The sequence below is a fragment of the Nicotiana sylvestris genome, chromosome 3 (assembly GCF_000393655.2).
Source record: "Nicotiana sylvestris chromosome 3, ASM39365v2, whole genome shotgun sequence".
Lineage (NCBI taxonomy): Eukaryota > Viridiplantae > Streptophyta > Magnoliopsida > Solanales > Solanaceae > Nicotiana > Nicotiana sylvestris.
The window spans coordinates 169251720-169274239 of NC_091059.1; the positions used below are offsets into that span (position 1 = coordinate 169251720).

Genomic DNA, 22520 nt, shown 5'->3' on the forward strand with positions numbered 1-22520 from the left:
GGGATAATTCAATTAGGAAATCTTGTTAGTCTTTGGAAGAAGCTAATATATAATTATTACCCAAGGCTAATTAACATAAACTCGCTCATATTTGTAAAATCGTGAAATACATTGGATCGTTACTTGAGTGTAATTTTCCTTGTATCCATACTTGTCGCCATTGATTATTTTATTTGCTTTCTAGCTTAGTTTTATTTTCGCATTTAGACATAAATATTTTCTCAAAATATTTCTAAGTGTTTGGCTTAGCATAATAAGTGATAATTCTCTTACACGCCTAATTGCCTACATATTGTTCTTTGTGGGATTCGACCCCGACTCATAGTTGGATAAATTATATTGCATGCGACCATGTCCATTTACTTTTTAGTAGTTGATTTAGACGTCATCAAACGGCAACAACATAAATTTCTTATACTGATTTAATTTATTATAACAGATTCTTTATTTTTTTGTTTAGGTTATTAATTATTATTATTTATTAAAATTACATGTAATTAACTTTTTTTACATGACTTGATTGTGTTAATTTTTTTTACTAAACTCATTTTACTTTAATTAGTTTTTCAAAATCACGGCCAGAAAGACGATATAAAATGCTCAATTTCGACAGCAGTGCGAACACTGAGCCGCCGGAAGTGAGAGCAGTAGGAGAAAATGGGAAAGAAAACGAAGAAACCAGGGAAAGGCAAGGAGAAAACAGAGAGGAAAACAGCTAAAGCAGAAGAGAAAAAGGCCCGCAGAGAATCCAAAAAACTCTCCCCTGAAGACGACATCGATGCTATACTGGTACAGTATCCCCTTCTTACTCCCACTCCCCACAAATAAACGTTGTTTTATACTAATTTAAGAGTATTGGAAAATACACAGCTGAGCATACAAAAAGAGGAAGCTAAGAAGAAGGAAATTCACGTTGAAGAGAACGTGCCTGCACCTTCTCCTCGATCCAACTGTTCGGTAAAATAAAATATCGTCACTTTTGATTATTTATGCGTTTAACGGAGTTCGACAACATCATTGATATTAATGTACTAGTGAACTTTTTATATAACTCTGTTTCTTGTTTAATTGGTTGTTGCAGTTGAGCATTAATCCATTGAAGGAGACTGAATTAGTTCTCTACGGTGGTGAATTCTACAATGGCAGCAAGGTAAGACGTTGGTAATTATTATCTGATATATTTCCCTTAAGAATTTGCTTTGGAATACTTATTCCAGTTTTTCTCTTTATATGTGTTTGTCTAGTTAATGCTGCAAGTTTAAGAAACACTTCCAGATAGCTTTGTAGTGGTCAATAATAATCCTGATTATGCGCCACCTATTCATAAAAATGTGGCGCCACTAAATAGACTATCTCTGTATTAGTTTTTTCGGCCCATTCCGCCTCTCAAGGGTCAGTTTGACTGATTTTTGGAGTTGGATTGGATATAATAATTCCTTATAGGGAAAAAAAGCTTGTCCATTTGCAAAATTGAATGAAAAGTACTATAGGATTGTAGGTTGTCAATGTTAAACGATGAAAGAAATAAACGTTTTTGTCAAATATCACTTTGTTTGACTCTCTTGAAGCCAAAAAGGTTACTAGTTTAGGGAAAAGGGAGTAATTTGTTAGCGGTTAGCATTAAGTTCCCTTTTTTATGTGTTATATTTTTGAACTGAGGATTTAAAATTTATGGAATTGGCTAAATACAGACATTTGTATATGGCGATCTCTACCGGTATGATGTGGAAAAGCAAGAGTGGAAGTTGATTTCAAGCCCTAACAGTCCGCCTCCTCGTAGTGCACACCAAACAGTTGCTTGGAAGAATTATCTTTATATTTTTGGTAAAAGATCCAAAGTTTAATGATCATGCTTTTTAGTGCACACAATTTGTGCATCTTAATATATGCATTTGAGTTAATGTCCTTTTCCTCTTCCCTGGTGATTATTGTGATAATTGCTGTTATGTTATTAGGTGGTGAATTTACGTCTCCTAATCAAGAGCGTTTCCATCATTACAAGGTAGAATCCATTATTTATCCTAGGAATGTCATGCTTTTGTCTTTGAGTCCAAAATTTACGATGTATGTCTATCCTTTTATCATTTGTGATGCAGGACTTTTGGGTGTTGGACTTGAAAACAAACCAATGGGAGCAACTGAATTATAAAGGTTGTCCTAGTCCACGTTCAGGTCATCGCATGGTACATTCGCTTTCTTTGAAATAACTTAATTCTTAATCATTCTTTGAAATAACTTAATTCTTAATCTTTCTTTGAAATAACTTAATTCTTGATGAGCAGCTCACTCTTGCTTACAGTGTGAAAAGAAAATACGAGGATGTGTATCAAAAACGATTATTTTTATCTAGAACAATGATCAATTGGATTCAATACTTGACTTCGGTTTCCTTTTGGAATTTATTTGGCCTTGCAAAGGTCCTTATGATTCAAACTTGGCTTATTGCAGATTTTGTACAAGCACAAGATTATAGTTTTTGGAGGCTTCTATGACACTCTTAGAGAAGTGAGGTGGGTATTTTTGCTATTTGTTGAATAGTTGCAAAATACTGAAATTAATATGAGAGGCTTTCAGGGACCTGTTAACCAATATTTTTTTTTGATTTGTTGTGCTTAGGAATTAGTGATTATTATCAGTGCTCCTAGTTGCTTTGTATGTGACCTGTGGCTCTCCTCATACTTCAATCAGCTAACTGAGGTTGTGAAGTTTACTCGTATATTGTTTGCAAAAAAGTTCTTTCTACCTGCAGTTAGGGCTATGTATTCACGTCAACATGCTCCCCTGATTTGTACTGCCAAATTTTTCTGCAGCCACCATACCTCCACTCACTTGAGGTAGGGTGGCACCAAGACCTCCAAGCCTTGCGGAGAATGGAGAGGCAAAGCCCAATTAGTGACCGCTTAACCTGCTAACTTTGCTTGTAGGGCAGAATGACTTGTTGAAAATTTCAGACAAGGTTTCACATGTATCCTGTGGATTCATGTATTGTATCCCCAAACATCACAGAATATTCTCCAGTGATTCATTTATTTATTTTTTCCAAGCTCCAGTGATTCCTTTATCACTTATTTATTTGTTTCTTTTCACTAGTAGCTCATTTGCATATGTCCTGCTAAGTATTATAATAAATGCATCTCAACGGAATTAACCTAGTTGGACATAAAGTGATCTTTTGGCTCGATTTCTAAAATTTACAAAACCTCTACTTGTTGCAGGTATTACAATGATCTGCATGTTTTTGATCTTGATCAGTATAAGGTGCAGTACATGATAAACATTTCTGCATTTTTTTCTAGTTTATTTGTTCAACAAGTTCTAACTGCTAATCGCTTTGATATTGGCGCTGCAGTGGCAAGAGATAAAACCTACACCTGGATGCATGTGGCCCAGTGCTCGAAGTGGCTTCCAGTTTTTTGTTTATCAAGATGAGGTGAATTATCAGTAACATCTTGAGTAATCCTCGCTCCACCACAAATTGCTCTACCTATCTTCTTTATTTGAGGTGCTTGGAATGAATGTATAATATGCTGCCACTCCGATTACTAACTAGTGGAGATTATTATCTGTCCTATTCTGCTGTCTGTTGAATTCCTGCTTTCTGCCACTCCCCCCCTGGTGCAAAACTTAGATATTGGCACTGACCAAGTATTGCTTACTGTTATTCAAGATTGTAGGTTCCACCATAAAACTTCCCACTTGGTATTCTTTTTAAGTACTCAAATTTCTTGCTGTTGTAGTAGTTTTTTTTTGGTGACTAGTTTATTGTATGTACTTCTTTGAGTGGTTAACCTGTACTTCTATGCAGCCCAAAGATATTTTTGGTCTACTTGCCATAACTCATTGAAATTGAATCAGATAAGATCTTCAGGAGTGAGTAAATATGTTGAAAATGTAATGCCTTGGCCCTTCTTTATGTTGTTTGAAGAAGAAGTAAGGATAGAAGGAAGGTTGGCAGAATTATTTGCTTTTTCTTGTGGCACAAAAGCTAGAAGATGAATGAGAAGAAGGGTGTTATTGCAAACATTTTGTTTATGTGACCAAGATATATTTGTTAAGAGATTTTTTATCTCTTCTATTCCTTTTTGGTTCCTTCTATTAGACAAGGAGAGTGCTTTAGGTGGAAAATTAAGTCTGAATTTTCCATTCTTTCATTTTGCCTTCCTCTCTGTTCAGCAAGTTAGTTCCTTTCTTTCTTTTCCTATACCCTTGAGGTGGAGCTATTTACACTCTTGGCCTGATATAGGTAATTTAATACATCTGGTAAATCTCAGGTATCTTTGAAGCTCTACTTAAGAATAATCGTTGGCTTCTCTGTTTTGTTGAATTCATTAATTGGTTACAAGTCCATTCGGTTTTGCAATGATGCTCTTTTAGTTGCATGACTTATATTTTGCATTGTCTCATCTGTTTCCTTTTGGCATTCTATGGGAACTTTTCAGTATTTAAGTTCGTGTCTCATATTATATGCTTCTGTTGGGGAAATCTCATTAATTGGTTCCTAAGTCCATCTTTTACAAATTCCAGATTTACCTATATGGTGGTTATTCCAAAGAAGTTTCATCTGATAAAAGTGGCTCAGAGAAGGGAATCGTTCACTCAGACATGTGGTCCCTTGATCCTAAGACCTGGGAATGGAACAAGGTTTATATCTTACTGTTCTCTTCTCCTCCTCTCCCTGGTATTCAGATACTTTTATGGTAGAAAGATAGAAGTAATATACTTTCAGCTCTCTCCCCCTTCTTCCCCTTCAAATTAGTTAGTGTAGCTCTCTATGTAGCAGATGGGTTTGAACCATTTGACTGGGCAATTATGTTTGACAATAATAATCATAAGTATGGTAAAGATGTCCTTACCCCTCTAGACTAGTATATTAAATAAAATATTAGAAAAGCACCTTAGTTCCAAATACTGGCAGACCATGGAATTAAATCACATATAAGATTATAACGTTATCGCCTTTCTCAACAATCAAAAAACATTACGGCCTTTCTCAAAAAAAGATTATAACAGTATCGAGCTTAGATAGGCATGTGCTGTTCAGAAATGTACTCCCCAGCCAAATGACTGGTCCAGACTTCAAAGTTTTTTGCCATTGTCACGAGAAATGAAATCAGTTTATTTTCTGAGAAAGATACCAAATATTTCTTTAATTATCTTTGGAGCAGGAAACTTGTGAGAATGCACGGGAAAAAAATCTATTGCTTAGTGTTGTACAACCCTATTTATATACAGTGATTACATAATAATAGGTATCTACTTCCCGGTGTGGGACACTATACATGACTAACTACTTAACAAAACTAAATAAATTTCTTTAAAGTACGAAACATTTTACCAGAATTCTCCTGCAGAATAGCCTCCCCCCCCCCAAAACCCCCAACCCCACCCCAAAGAAAAACAAAATTAAAAAAAGGAAAAAGATGAGCATTGTTGCTGCACGGGAACACTGTGAAATGGCTGTTGCATTTATATCTCCATCTAAATATGGATGGGAGTGGGATAATATCTTGCTTCTTTTACGAACTAGAGCACAGGTGTAGAAGCATCATCTGAAAGATTTATCTCTAAAATTCTGAGTTTAGTTTATGTTTGTTACTGTTTTCTTAGTTACATACTGACAAGTTGAAAGAGTTTTCTTATTGTACAAGTTGAAAGAGTGTTCTTATTGTATTGTGCAAATATTTTTCCATCTTCAGAACTTGTCTTTTTCTTAAATTTGTCTTGCTGCATGTAAGGTCAAAAAAAGCGGCATGCCTCCTGGTCCTCGTGCTGGTTTCTCTATGTGCATCCATAAAAAGCGGGCTATACTATTTGGAGGTGTCGTGGATATGGAAATGGAAGGTCGATTTCCTTTGTATAAGCATATCTTGTAGCTTTTTGTGCTTCTTTTCACATTCATTTGCTCTTTTAAAGGAAAAAAATTCAATATAGATGTCAAGGAATTGCGAACAAACATCTGACTCGATGTTCTGTCCAGGTGATGTTATGATGAGCCTGTTTCTGAATGAACTTTATGGCTTCCAATTAGACACTCATCGCTGGTAAATGCATATTCCATTCTCCTCTGTTTTTTTCTTGAGATGAATGCTCTGTTTACTTTGGTTTTAGCCACCTTAAGTGGCAGAAATATCTTATTAACAGAATGTCCTTCAAGTCAGCATGTCGTACATGCCTTTGTCTTTCACATTCTTTCTGTATCATCTTTCCTCCTTGGCCAGTAAAGTGCGGTGTTATTTCCTTTTGGAGGTTAATATTTATTCTGCTTACAGGTATCCGTTGGAGCTGCGGAAGGAGAAATCTACAAAACATAAGGTACTAGCACTATTAGCTTTTTGAATCATCTCTCTACCTGCTTAAACTACTGTTCAGGGTCACCATACTCCTCATGCACACCCTCTTGAAGCTTTGTTATACATGAGGTTTGCAACTTTTTAGTCCATTTACAATTTATTATAAAGTTACTGCTCTCCTGCCAGAAATTCACTACCTTTTGTTCTTTGGGTCCAATTATTTCGTCAACACCAATGAAATTAGGGAGGACAGGCGGAAGTGCTGATAGAAACTATAACGCAAGCAACTCTTAGACAGAACCTATCTTAGAAACTTGTGCATCCTTACATCACAAACAGGGTTGTAAAGCTCCTCTATCTTGGAGAGCAATGTAGAAAACAAAGTAGTGCTTGTACAGTTGTACTGTGGAGAACTAGAGATGTTCTAAACGAATAATACTGAGCCAAAATGAAGCCCCAAGTCCAAAGGCATATCAGTGTTATCAAAGGCGAAGAGCACAAAAAAGCTCTAAGGTCCATCGGGGCTTTAAGCGCAAAGCGCAACTAAAGCGTGGACTTTAATGAAAAAAGGCGCAACTGAATAAAAAGTAAAAATATGTACATGTAGTCTAAGACTAATAATTATAAGCATGAATAACAAATATTTGGACAAAGAAATTGATTTTTTTTACGATAAAGCGAAATATCAATTGTTTAATATCGCATTTCAGGACTACACTCGTTGGCAAGGGAAAGTATGCCTTAGAGCCTTGATGCGACACAAAAGCGCCCACAAAGCGAGGCGAAGCGCTCAACATGTTTTGAGCCTCGCTTCAGGGCTTAAGCGCGCCTTTGACAACACTGAGGCATATGCATGGCAGATGACGCTTAATCAGCCCTGTTCTTGTATGGGGCGTAGGTTTGGTCTTGGGCTGTTGTATGTGAATATTTTCGTAACTAGATACTTAATCACAATTTCGTTGACGTCCTCGTCAAGATAAAATCTGTGGATAATGAAGGGGCATGCCTTAGCATCTTAGTGCCTGTACTGAAGCTGTGGAAACATCCAGCTCCTGCTGCAGCTAGCTTAAGTGTTTAAGGGTTTAAATGCACCTTGAATGAGTCTTTAACAGCACTGAATCACATCATATTGCATGAGTAATTTTGGAATAAATCATATTGCATAATTTCTCATCTTATTTTGGGTCCAACCTAGATTTGAACTAAGGAAAGAAGTGGCCATATTATACTTGGGTAAGTTTGGGTTTTGGGGCAGACCAAGTTACTCTAGTTCTATGAGCTTCTTTGCTGCTATTGTTCAACCAGAAAATCTGTTGAGTAATATCTTCCCATGTCGAACATGCTCCACCTGCTAAGAGCTGACCTTTGGTTTGCACTAGAGGTGTAACTGAGCTGGGCTATCATGCGAGCCACTCATGCCCGGCTCTACACTTTCAGGTCTGAGTGAAGCAACTAGCAAATCTGCCGGAGCCGGAGCCTGTTGATGTCTGACTTGTTAGGCTTGCTAGCCTTACCGAGCCTGTCCAAATTTCTTTCCCTAATTCAAACTGAAGTACCATGTAACCCTGGCATGAAATATGAAGAGCCACCTCTACTTTCACCCTTTTCTTCTCTCTCACTAGCCAAAGTTGTATACTCATGCCTCTTTCCTTGAGGTGAGACTCTGGCTGCCTCTGCCTCCCAGGTATTCGTTCTTTTTCATCTCGGTCTGTCATTGAAATATCTTCCTTTTACAAATCGATGCAGCAGCATCTGTTTCAATTTGTCAAACAGCAGATGGTAAGTTTCACATTTGCAAGTGCTGGTCAAAGTATCGTTTATTTGAAGATAAATAAGAAAATTTTAGAAGGTCAAATTATTTTAATTTCTTAGAGTGAAGTTAAATGAGGAAACATGGCCAATGAGGATATATATTGCCGAACCCAACTTATTAGGGATTCATATAACCGAACCCAACTTGTTTGGGACTGAGGCATAGCCATTGTGGTAGAATGACTGAGTATATAATGGTGATTATTCATTTTCTAACTAAAAGAACAGTTATTTTGGTTAGGAAACACAAGGAGCAATTTGTGATTTTTATGAGGAATTTTTTATTATATCTGTTCTGCCTCATTGGGGTTTCGGTGTGCTGTATGTTTTTGGTTTTCGTTTTGTCTTCCGTTATTCTTCTTCTTAAAATCTACACCCTAGAAAATAGACTCTTCATTTTAGTTCATTGACATTGTTGGCCTCTGTTTCTTTCATCCTGATAAAAACTGATGCGCTGATACGAATTTTGCTTGACGTTGTAGAGCATACCGTTGTGCTTGGTGTTTTCGAGCATACCGAACAAACCTGAGTCCGGCGGAATGAGGTTCCAGCTGGGCTCAGGCTCCTGAATCTGAAGCCAGTTGAGCTCAAGCAGGTCTTCAGTTGCCCTCTAAATGTATTGAATGTAGCCGAGCTAACCTAGTAGCGTAGCTCGGCTTATTTTACATTCCTAGTGAGAATAAATCTGAGTTTCACTAAGCTGCCAGGTGGCTAATATTTTCTGGAGAGACGCTTTAGTTGGTTGCATGCGAGCAAGACATGTTTAGCGTTAATCTTACTGCAACTAATGCACAAGTGAATTTTTCTTTGCCTTTAGAGGCGTTCTCATCTCTTGCCCCTCTAGAATAAATGTGTTTCTCTCTTTTTGTGTATTCTGAAGCATGTATGTTAATGTATCTCCTAAAAATTGAATTTGATTGATAAAGACAGTGTTTTGTTGGTTCTGCTGCAGAAAAAGCAAATTTTGGATGAGCAAGCTGACAGCATGGATCTTGATAGTAAGACAAATGCAATGGAAGTTGACGCGAATGTTGAAGATGAGGACCTGGATTATGAAGAAGAGGCCACCACAGAAGGCAATATCAATAAAATGTCTTCAAACATGAAAAGGAATGTGACTATTGATGATGGCAATGTAGCTGCTAGATCTGAGGAAAAGCCAGTCGTTTCTAGCTCTAAATCTTCAGCCGTGCAACATTCAGCTTCATTAGATGTCAGTTTTGCTGAATAACATAATATCTCAATCATGTATATTCATTTGTTTGTTGCCACATGATGATCGTTCATCTTTCAGGTAGTGAAGCCTTGTGGACGTATTAATTCATGCATGGCTGTGGCAAAAGATACCTTATATATCTACGGGGGCATGATGGAAATTAGAGATCAAGAACTTACTCTTGATGACTTGTATATTCTTAATCTCAGTAAACTCGATGAATGGAAATGCCTTATTCCGGTTAGTTAATATTTTTCTTTTGTTGTTTACTGTCTCTTTCTGTTTAGCTTATCTATAGTGAGTCGATCTTGCCTCCCTCTCCCCTCTCCCCTCTACCTCTACCTAGTTGATCCATAATTATTTGGTTCCTTAGGAAGCAAAATCTTCATAGTTGATTAATTTTTCTATTATCACCCCCAAAAAGGATGGATTATCTCTTATATGATACTTATTCTTTCTTCATAACAAGTTCAAGCGGTTAATCATCTTCACATATCATGATGCAGCATCCTTATATATTTTGACTTGCTTTGCCTTCTGAAATTTTACTTCTTTTTGAGGTGATTCCCCTTTGACTAAAATGTGATAAGAAATGGTTAATCAACCAAGTTCTACTGGAGCTTGCGGGCATTATTTTGCACCTTACCCCATTAAATGGACTTGTGTGTAAAAAGAAAAAGGGACAACTATTTTTGTGAAGAAAATATTCCAGTGAACTATTTGGTTGATGCCTATAGCCCTTGTGCAGCTAATTATATTGCCGACCCTTTGATGTGATGTTTTCTACATTAATTTAATTGGAAGTAACATCTTCACTTAAACATGTAAAAGATAGTGAAAGCGCTATCACATTGTGAACTTGTGTTTGCTTTTTCTACGTACCTTGGACTTATCTTTGGATTTTCTACCTAGGCATCTGAGTCTGAGTGGGTTGAAGCGTCAGATAATGAAGATGATGAGGATGAAGATGAAGATGACAGTGAAAATGAAGAATGTGAGAGTGGTGACGATAGCGATGAGGACACTGATGAAGAAGATGATGCTGAGGTCTGCTTCTTTAACTGAATGCATTAAGCAAATTTAAATCTTCATCAAATATCCTATTGTCATTCTGTCAAATATTGTTTGGAAGACGAACTGTGTTGTAATGCTCATCTATTTAAAGGCTAGGAATGGTGCATCAACATCACTTGAAACTGGAGATGCCGTTGCCATAATCAGAGGTGAAGGGAAAACACTGAGAAGGAAGGAGAAACGAGCCAGAATTGAGCAAATCAGAGCCAGTCTTGGCCTCTCTGATGCTCAAAGAACACCGATGGTACCCAGTTCTTCTAAATCTGTTTCTTACTGAGCAACAAATTTAGTCATTTTTACATTAGCTTAATTTGAATCACTAGTTTTTGATTTATACACTAAATTTAGCTTGGACATTTTCTTCTACTCTTCAAATTTACTTGCTCTTTTTATTTGTGAAGCCAGGGGAGTCTCTGAGGGATTTCTACAAAAGAACAAATATGTACTGGCAAATGGCAGCGTATGAACACACACAACATACGGGAAAGGTCAGTTTGCTTGTCTTGATTATTTGGGAAAAATACGCATTGGATAAAACTTGTTATAGACCGTTATTCTCCTTAGTCTCTTGTTATGGGTTTATCCATTTTTCTATGCATACCATTTTATAGTTATACCACTATAATGAGGGTTAAACTTGACACTTTATAAGGGTTTAGACATGAGAATTGCAAGGCGTCATTCTTTTGGTTGTAATAGGTGTGAAAAATTGGGCACAAAATTGGCGCATCTCAACTAGTTCTGGTGGGAAAAATGCAGACGGGAAAAATTAAGTTGGTTCCTTCACCTACCATTGTTCATCCTTTAGGCATGAAATTGGTCACAAAATTGGCGCATCTCAACTACTTCTAGTAGGAAAATGGTAGGAAAAATGCAAACCGGAAAGATTAATTTTGTTCCTTCACCTCCTATTGTTCATCCCTTTGGCATGAAAATCTTGACTAGAAATGAATATCAGGAAAAGGGACCATTTCAAGTTATGTTTTGGTTTTCTAACTAGTTATGGTGTTTCCATTATGGTTGATGCCAAGTAACAGTGCAGATGACGTGCCCATGTCTGAATTTGAATAGCTTTGGTGGAGATGCAGCATACATTCACATTTTGTCCTGTTTCTACAATGCATTTCTTTAGTCACAAGCAGCAGTCTCACATCCAAAACAATGTTTTGCCTCCTTGATTGCGATTCTCATCCTTAATTGCATTCTCAGAATATCTCCTTTCTTGCTTTTAAGGAGTTCGCACAGTTAGTCTTCAGCAAATACAGCTATGCAAGTACCTTCCACCTAATGGAGGAAAAAATTTCTGACCTGTGACCTAGTTTCCCAGATTTTTTTTTCTGAAGTCAGTCTTGTTCAACTTGACTTTATTTAACCCCTTCTTTGTGAATATATTTCTTTGACCCCTGTCTGCCTTTTGCATTGCGTTCTCTTGTCATAAATTCTGGTTAACACTCATTTTGAACAAGTTCTCAAGTTGGCAAAGTTAGATGATGGTTGCACAAGCTTTAAGAACTAGGAACAGTAACTGCTGCTGATCCTTTTTCCTTGTAATGGAACTACTCTAACGGACTAAAGGAGTTGAATGGTAAAAGGAGAACTTATCCAAATTCATGCACATGAAATATTACTATATATGAGGTGTGCACCTTCGTGTTAAAATGCATGGAGCTTCATTTGAAATATATATAATTGGGAGGAAATTCAAAAGAGTCAAGTTACTTATGTACCATCTCTGAAATTGAGAAGCAAGGATCAGATTGGCATTGCTTTATTGCTGGAGATGATTGAGCGGGATGGCACTAGTCGAACAAACCCTTTGCCTAGAGACCATGATGGTAATAGTGTGGTGCGAGACAGAGAGGTTGATCACTGAACAAGAATAACGTGCCAGGGAGGTCAACAGTGAGGGGATTATACATGAGAGGGACTGATGGAATGAAAAGGCAATTTGATATTGGCTGGTCTTGAGAATATCGAACTGACAGATTTTCCTGATAACTTATGGTTCTGTTTATATATGTACCTATGGTACTTTTTTCAAAAGATATTTTGACTATGTATATACGATATATATCTGTGTGTGAGCTCTAGCATTGTTCTCTTGTCATTGTAGGAGTTGCGTAAGGATGGTTTTGATCTTGCTGAATCTCGATACAAGGAGCTCAAACCTATCCTCGATGAGGTACGCTTGAAAACAATACAGTTTATTCTGTTGTATGCTGACATATCATTAGTATTCAGTGTTTGACATGACTTCCAATGGGGACAAACTGCAGTTGGCCATTCTGGAGGCGGAGCAGAAGGCGGAAGAGGAAGAAGGACCTGAAAAGAGTAGTGCAAAGACGAGAGGCAACAAGAAAAATAAAAACGTTGCATCTAAGTAGTCGGGACCTTAAATTCTCTCATCTCCTAATCTGGTAAAGGGCCTAAAAGAAAATCAGTGAAATGCCAATGTAGATTATTTTATTGAAATCATCCCCCCCCCCCTCAAAGATGAGCCAGTATGTATAATTCAAGCAGCGGATTTCCATCCTCAACAATTTAACTTATTTCGACCAAGCGTTTGACTTGCCCAGTGATTGTTTTATGTTTCCTCAGCAGCAATTTTGATATGGCTAGCCAGTTACTTGCATGAACATGATAATATTGCAGGAGATTATAGTTTGAAAGTCATTCCTTCTCAGTCCTGAATTTTATCTCTACAGTATCAATTACTAAAAGAATTTTATAACTAAAAAGAATATGAGAAAATGGATATGAATGTTAAGATGAATGTGTCCTCATCTGATTAAAATAAAAGGACGAGGTTTCTGCGTCTTATGGATGAAAGTTATAAAAAATTTACAATCTGTTGAATGAACTTGAATGTGAACTAAACTACCAATAAAACAAAATGTAAATAAACTATCCATATAGATGATTTTTTTTCCGAATCCATATAGGTGATATTAATTAGTAGGAATTAAGAATTAATTATAGACACCATTTAGCTAAGTCACTGTTTGCAAGAAGTGGGTTCTACTCATTTTGTGCTGTCAAATTTGAAAATAAAAGAGGGAGTGAATTTGGATACAATCATACAATATTGAAATGATTAGTTAGCTCATATAATCTTGTTTGAATTTGATACATTTTCCACATTACCATTATCTGAAATTCCACATATAACCACGGCTTGAATCTATGCCCACCTAATATCCACTCTGAACCCATAGCAGTCTCTCAAAAGATGGACCCATCTTCACATTTGTATTTATTTATTTATCTATTGAATTGTTTCATAATTGAGTTACTTTAACCATTTAAACATCGACCACGCCATAATTACATGTTTGTATATTAGTAATGTTTTTTCTACTTTATGCAAGAAATTATTTCTGTTTGTCTCACCTATATTACAACCTTTATGCGAATTAACCAACAATTTGGACCCAGCAACGTATACTAATATTCTTTTATTGTATTATATTATAATGTTTTTGTAAAATGATTTTAAACTCAATATTCCTGTCCAAGAAGTAGTGCCTATTGCTAATAATGTTCAAACTTTAATAAGCTAATATTTATTTTATAAGCTGCATGTCCCCATAAAGATATGTGCAATCCATGACAAAGCACGCGTTGCCATCTATCCTTGTATTTTAAGCTATATTTTTTTCCTTAAAAGTGCAAAAAGCCTGCTAATTATGACCACTGAATTAGAATCTCCCTAATTACGAGAGAATTTAGAAAAAAGATTTTGAACATAGTGAGGAATCGCAGACTTCTTCAATTATTAAGAATTGTGGGGGTTTTACTCTTTAAATGTAATTAGGGCAATATATTGTGAGATGGATAGAATCGCTCCACGGCTCTATTTTTAACCAGTGTTTTCGGATTCGAGAATAAAAAATTCATATTAAGGAGCTCTTTCCTCTTTAATGGGCCTTATACGGCGGAAATTCGTAAAACTAGCACAATATAGCCAGTTTTCGGACTGGTCATTCAAAAATAGCCAACATTTACGAAGTCAATGAAAAATAATCACTATTTTGCTGCAACAAGGACCGGTCCAACATAATATACTGGAGTTCGGTGCACCTGTGTATGAACTCCAGCATATTATGCTGGACCGGGTATACTTTGCTGAATCCAGTATAATATACTGGAGACTGGAGCACCGGTGCTCCAAACTCCAGTATATTATACTGGACAATTATACTTGCTGGAACTCCAGTATATTATGCTGGAGTTCTAGTGTATTTATGCTGGAACTCTATCATATTATGCTGGAGTTCCAGCATACTTATCCTGGAACTCCAGTATAATATACTGACGTATTTTCCGGGTTTTGAATAGTGTTTTCGCTCAGATTTATCTTTACATAAAAAGTGGTTAAATTTCGATTACTTTTGAAACTGGGCTATTTTTGAACGACCAGTTGTAAATCTGGCTATTGTTGAATTTCTCCTCGGAAATTCGGATTGGTCTTAATGCGAGTACCAAATATCGAAAGAGAAATTTTTTAAAAATAAAATAAATTTCTTTTATATTTTTCTCAGAAACTAATGCAATATTTCCCTAAACGTTTTCTCAAAAACTAAATCAAATCAGACAACAGCTTAAGTTTTCTAAAAGCTAAACCGGAAGTAAATCTGAAGAGCAGTTTCATAAACATCATCATATCATACGTTTTATATCTAGATATTTACGTAATAATTCATGTTTGACCTTTAAATATTAAAAAAAATACAAGATATGATGGGATAAAATCTGATTAAAATACAATGTTAATAATAATAGCTTTTATTTTGTTTTGCCTGAGAAAAATAGTATAATGATACTAGCTTGCTCTCTAGTACAATCTTTAACGTACATTAATCATTATAGGTCTTGCCGACTTGGTGAATTTGGACTTTGGAGGACATCAAAATGTGGAATTGTACCTAACCTTGAGGAAAAAAATTACACGTACACAAACTTTAAATACTATTCTTTTTACTAATATACTGTGTGTCTTATTCTGGCTAGATGTCCGATATCCGTATTAAAGCCCTGGTTAATGTAAATACGTGCTGCATAAGGTCCATTATAGGGAGACTATAATGAGTTCAATACTAAAAATATAACAATTGAACCCATAAAATTTAACTTGTTAATCCGCGTTTAACGGGACTTGTTTATATATGGTACACATTTTCTTGTGAAATCAAATCCAATATCAAAAATAGATGGCCGTTGATAAGTTTCATATGGTGAAAGTCCAAACCTATTTCCTTTTGGGATAAGCTCTTTTTTGACCTTTATTATAGGTCTAAAAACGTCAAACAAAGTCCAAATTAGTTCTCATAACGTGTCTGCCACTGTCTAAATTGCCTTTACATGTTACTAGTAGGTTTTAAAAAGTGCCAATAGTCATTATATATCCTTGTCTAAGCTTCTCCCAGTATGAAAACAACCGTTTGAATTACTCTCTAGAAGCGGATTTAGGATGAAAATTTGGATTTAATTAAACTATTCTTTTTTGATCGAACTACATACATATTTACAAATATAATAAATTAACATAATTATACATATAGTAAAATCACATTTATTCAATTATTTTGAATTTACTGAATTTAAATTAGAATTTACCCATATAATGACCACATGAAAAGAAACACAAAATACGAAAAATTTTAAGATGCGGAGGAAGAAAGTTTTATAGCGCAATATCGATCTAGTTCGAGTTACCAAAAAAAAAAAAAAGCGGCCAAAAAAAAGAAGAGAGAGATGCATTGAACTTGTAAAATGTTATAAAATAAAGAGCGTAAAGTAAAGACAAGTATAGAGAGAAACTGTTATATTATTCGAATTCAAACTGATGTACATAATGAACTGAAATCACTTCTACTTTTAGAAGAAAGAAAGTTGTTGTGTAAGCTGCTACTATACCAGATATGGATAATCTTCTACTGAGAGCAATGTTTATCCATAATGGAATACTGAAAGGATAAGCTTATTATACCCGATATGGATAATCTTCTACCGGGGGTAATGTTTATCCATAACTGGGTACTAAAAGGATAAGCTTATTATACCCGGTATGGATAATCTTCTACAGAGGATAATGTTTATCCATAACTGAGTACTGAAAGGATAAACTTATTATACCCGGTATGGATAATCTTCTACCGGGGATAATGTTTATCCATAACTGGGTACTGAAAGGATAAGCTTATTATACCCGGTATGGATAATCTTCTACCGGGGGTAATATTTATCCATAACCAGGTACCGAAGTGATAAGCTTCTTCAGGTAGCTTATTTCCAATAGAGTACTAAATAGATAAACATATTTACGGTGGAGTCCCATATGGATAAGCTTCTTGAAGAAGCTTATTTACAACGGAGTACTAAATGAACATCCATAATATAATATATTTATAACACTCCTCCTTGGATGTTCATTAAAAGATAATGTGCCTCATTAAAACCTTACTAGGAAAAATCACGTGGGAAAAAATCCCAGTGAAAAAAAAGAGTACACATATTTAGTAAGACGAATTGCCAGGTGCCTCAAAAAACCTTATAAGGAAAACCCCATGAGAAAAAACCTTAGTAAGGGAAAAAGAGTGCATCGCGTATTTTACTCCCCCTCATGAAAACCTTGTTTCAAATATTTGAGTCTCTGCATTCCAATCTTGTATACCATCTTCTCAAAAGTTGGAAGTTGGCAAAGATTTAGTGAATAAATCTGATGGATTATCACTTGAACGGATTTGTTGCACATTAATGTCACCACTTTTCTGAAGATCGTGTGTGTAGAATAATTTTGGTGAAATGTGCTTCGTTTTATCTCCTTTTATAAATCCTCCCTTCAATTGGGCTATGCATGCAACATTGTCTTCGTATAAAATTGTGGGTCTTTTCTCACATTCCAAACCACATTTTTCTCGAATAAAATGAATTATTGATCTCAACCATACGCATTCCCTACTTGCTTCATGAATAGCTATTATCTCAGCGTGATTTGAAGAAGTAGCAACAATAGATTGCTTTGTGGAGCGCCATGATATGATAGTACCTCCATATGTAAATACGTAGCCGGTTTGAGATCGAGCTTTATGGGGATCAGATAAATAACCTGCATCTGCATAACCAACAAGGTCTGCACTATCTTTGTTAGCATAAAACAAACCCATATCAAGAGTTCCCTTTAAATATCGCAATATATGCTTAATCCCGTTCCAATGTCTCCGTGTAGGAGAAGAACTATATCTTGCTAGTAAATTAACAGAAAATGCTATGTCAGGCCTTGTAGCATTAGCAAGATACATTAGTGCACCAATTGCACTGAGATAGGGTACTTCGGGACCAAGGAGTTCCTCGTCCTCTTCTGGAGGTCGGAACAAATCCTTATTCACTTCAAGTGATCGAACAACCATTGGTGTACTCAATGGGTGCGCTTTGTCCATGTAAAAGCGTTTTAAGACCCTTTCTGTATAGGCAGATTGATGGATAAAGATCCCGTCTGCTAAATGTTCAATTTGCAGACCAAGACAAAGTTTTGTCTTTCCAAGATCTTTCATCTCAAATTCTTTCTTAAGATATTCAATTGCCTTTTGGAGCTCTTCTGGAGTTCCAACAAGATTTATGTCATCAACATAAACAACAAGTATAACAAATTCTGATGCCATTTTCTTTATAAAAATACATGGACAAATAACATCATTTATGTAACCTTCTTTCAGCAAATATTCACTAAGGCGATTATACCACATGCGCCCAGATTGCTTTAAACCGTACAAAGATCTTTGTAATCTGATTGAATACATTTCCTGAGATTTTGCTTCAGGCATTTTAAATCCTTCAGGGATTTTCATATAAATTTCATTATCAAGTGAACCGTACAGATAAGCTGTAACTACATCCATTAGATGTATTTCAAGCTTTTCATGTAGTGCTAAACTGATGAGATATCGAAATGTTATGGCATCCATAACAGGTGAATATGTTTCATCAAAATCGACTCCAGGTCGTTGTGAGAATCCTTGTGCAACAAGGCGAGCTTTGTATCTTTCAACTTCATTTTTATCATTCCTTTTTCGCACAAAAACCCATTTATGACCAACTGGTTTTATACCAGCAGGTGTTTGGACTACTGGTCCAAAGACCTCTCTTTTAGCAAGTGACTTCAATTCCGATTGAATTGCCTCTTGCCATTTTGGCCAATCAGATCTTTGTCGACATTCTTCGACAGATCGAGGTTCAAGATCCTCACTATCTTGCATAATATTAAGTGCAACATTATATGCAAAAATATTATCCACCACTATTTCAGATCGATTTAAATTAATCCCATCACCGATCGAACTTATTAAAAGTTCTTCACTCACATGAGCTTCGGGTTCATTGATTTCTTCAGGAATCTCAGAACTAATCAGATTTTGGGTCTCTTCAGGAGATCCCTTCATAGTATCGTTTTGATCATTTGTCGATTTTCTTTTTCGAGGATTTCGATCCTTAGAACCCAAAGGCCTACCACGCTTCAGGCGTGCTTTAGGTTCACTATCTCTCATGCTAGTAGATGGTCCTACTGGGACATCAATTCGGATAGGCACATTCTCTGCTGGGATATGTGACTTAGTTATCCTTTTCAAATCAGTAAATGCGTCTGGCATTTGATTTGCTATATTCTGTAAATGGATGATCTTCTGGACCTCCTGATTACATATAGGGGTACGGGGATCAAAGTGAGATAATGATGAAATTTTCCACACAATTTCTCTTTTGATTTCCTTTTTCTCTCCCCCTAATTGTGGAAAATTTGTTTCATCAAACCGACAATCTGCAAATCGAGCAGTAAATAAATCTCATGTCAATGGTTCGAGATAGCGAATAATAGAGGGTGATTCAAACCCAACATATATTCCTATCCTTCTGTGTGGTCCTATCTTATTACGTTGTGGTAGTGCTACTGGCACATATACAGCACATCCGAAAATTCGTAGATGAGCAATATTTGGTTCATGACCAAAAACTAATTGTGACGGAGAATATTTATTATAATGTGTCGGTCTGAGACGGATAAGTGATGTTGCATGCAAGATAGCATGGCCCCAAGCAGTAGTGGGAAATTTTGTTTTCATAAGTAGTGGTCTTGCTATCAATTGCAGGCGTTTAATAAATGACTCTGCAAGGCCATTTTAAGTATGAACATAAGCTACAGGATGTTAAACTTTTATCCCAATGGATAGACAATAATCATCAAAAGCTTAAGATGAGAATTCTCCAGCATTATCAAGGCTAATAGCCTTTATAGGATAATCTGGGAATTGTGTCCATAATCGAATTATTTGGGCTAATAGCTTTGCAAACGCCAGGTTGCGAGATGATAGTAGGCACACATGAGACCATCTTGAAGATGCATCTATTAGGACCATAAAATATCTAAACAACCCACTTGGTGGGTGAATAGGTCCACATATATCCCCATGTATACGCTCTAAAAAGGCAGGGGATTCAATACCAACCTTCATTGGTGATGGTCTAGTGATCATTTTTCCTTGATAACAAGCATCACAAGAAAATTCGTCATTTGTAAGAATCTTCAAGTTCTTTAATGGATGCCCACTCGAATTTTCAGTAATTCGTCTCTCATTATTGATCCGGGATGGCTCAAACGGCCATGCCAAAGCACAAAAATATTTGAATCCGTAAACTTCTGGTTTACGATAGAGTGTGCTTCAATTGTACTAATTTTTGAATAGTATAAGCCAGAAGATAAAGTTGGTAACTTTTCTACAATGCATTTCTGGCCAGAAATATTCTTTGTAATACAAAGATATTCCCTGTTCATTTCATCTATTGTCTCAACATGATACCCATTTCGGCGGATATCTATAAAACTCAACAAGTTTCTTCGGGACTTGGAGGAGAACAATGCATTGTCTATAATAAGTTTTGTTCCCTTAGACAGAAATATTATGGCTCTTCCGGAGCCTTCAATCAAACTTATATTACCAGAAATTGTTGAAACATTTGCTTTTTCCTTATGCAAATAAGAAAAGTATTTCTGATCGTTGAATATGGCATGAGTTGTTCCACTATCAATAACACAAATATCTTCATGATTTGTCTTTGATCCAAACATAATTTGAGGGTTATCCATATTCTTCAAAATAACATAAATAAAATATATTATAGTAAACATCATTATCAAAGCATAACTTTTATTTATGTACAACAATTACATAACCATACTATCTATTACAAACAACAAAAATTGAAATATTTACATTTCTACAGATTCACTACCGATTACATGACTTGTTTCTCCTTCTAGGAGTGCAAAGTAATCAGCTACATCCAAATGCATGAAGTCTAAATTATCTTCAGAAATAAAATTTGCTTCAACATTTTTCTCTGTCTTCTTCAGGGAGGCTTGATAAAGCTCAACCAGGTGCTTTGGCGTACGACAGGTACGTGACCAGTGCCCTTTTCCTCCACATCTATAGCATGCATTTTCTGCATTTGGCGCTTGCACCGCTTCATGCTTTTGTTCCTTCCTTTTCCACTGTTGGTGGTGAGGAGGCTTCTTTGGTGCATTATTATTACCATGATTGGGGTTTCTTCCCCGACCACGGCCATAACCACGACTGGGGCCACGACCTCTTCCACGTTTAGCTTGGTGGAAGTTCGTCTCATTCACTTCAGGGAATGGACAAGAACCAATAGGCCGGCTTTCATGATTTTTCATTAATAACCCATTATGTTGCTCTGCTATAAGAAGATGTGAGATAAGTTCAGAATACTTTTTAAATCTCATCTCTCGATATTGCTACTGCAGGAGCATATTCGAGGCATGAAAAGTGGTGAAAGTTTTCTCCAACATATCATGATTAGTAATATTATCACCACATAATTTCAATTGGGAAATAATTCTGAACATAGCAGAATTATACTCACTAATAGATTTAAAATCTTGTAGCCTTAGATGAGTCCAATCATAACGTGCCTGTGGAAGAACGACCATCTTCAGGTGGTCATATCTATCTTTCAAATTATTCCACAGTATGACCGGATCTTTAATAGTGAGATATTCCATTTTCAGGCCCTCATCAAGGTGATGGCGTAGGAATATCATTACTTTGGCACGGTCTTGGTTTGATGCCTGATTTTTATCCTTGATGGTGTCTGCGTGACCCATCGCATCAAGATGAATTTCATCATCAAACACCCAAGACATGTAGCTTTTGCCCGATATATCCAGGGCTACAAATTCAAGTTTAGAAAGATTTGACATTATTAGGAAAAGAAAGTTCTTACCTCTAATACTTTCAAAGTATTTGCTCGAGATGTAAGAGTCTCGTGCTGATAACGTGCTATAAAATAAAGACTGTAAAGTAAAGACAAGTATAGAGAGAAACTGTTATATTATTCGAATTCAAACTGATGTACATAATGAACTGAAATCACTTCTATTTATAGAAGAAAGGAAGCTGCTGTGTAAGCTGCTACTATACCAGATATGGATAATCTTCTACTGAGAGCAATATTTATCCATAACGGAGTACTAAAAGGATAAACTTATTATACCCGATATGGATAGTGTTCTATCGGGGGTAATATTTATCCATAACTGGGTACTGAAAGGATAAGCTTATTATACCCGGTATGGATAATCTTCTACCAGGGGTAATGTTTATCCATAACTGGGTACTGAAAGGATAAGCTTATTATACCCGGTATGAATAATCTTCTACCGGGGGTAATATTTATCCATAACCGGGTACCGAAGTGATAAGCTTCTTCAGGAAGCTTATTTCCAGTAGAGTACTAAATAGATAAACATATTTACGGTGGAGTTCTATATGGATAAACTTCTTCAAGAAACTTATTAACAACGGAGTACTAAATGAACATTCATAATATAATATATTTATAACATAAAAAAATTTGTGCATGTCTTGTCATAGCAACTTTTAGATGTGAAGACAAATTTGGACGAAGAATACAAAGGTCGCGCTTGATATTAACCTGCTCTTTTATGGTGATTTATGAGTTTGGTCAAATCTACTAAATTTTTTCTAAATTTTGTATTTAACATTAAGAAATTCACAAGATACGTATAAATATTATCAAAAATCTAGTTATTAATATTT

General features: G+C 36.0%; 1 protein-coding gene across 1 annotated transcript; it reads left to right on the top strand.

Annotated features, from left to right (window-relative positions):
- Positions 1–603: 603 nt before the first annotated feature.
- On the top strand, positions 604–12967 carry LOC104225714 (uncharacterized). Its single transcript, XM_009777566.2, has 20 exons — positions 604–789; positions 871–957; positions 1082–1150; positions 1692–1824; positions 1956–2002; positions 2097–2183; positions 2449–2510; positions 3216–3258; positions 3350–3430; positions 4525–4641; positions 5736–5841; positions 5978–6041; positions 6270–6312; positions 9055–9315; positions 9397–9558; positions 10231–10365; positions 10484–10636; positions 10794–10880; positions 12506–12574; positions 12669–12967. Exons 1-20 carry the CDS (start codon positions 658–660, stop codon positions 12774–12776), a joined length of 2046 nt encoding a protein of 681 aa, XP_009775868.1. The 5' UTR covers positions 604–657; the 3' UTR covers positions 12777–12967.
- The last annotated feature ends 9553 nt before the right edge of the window (positions 12968–22520 follow it).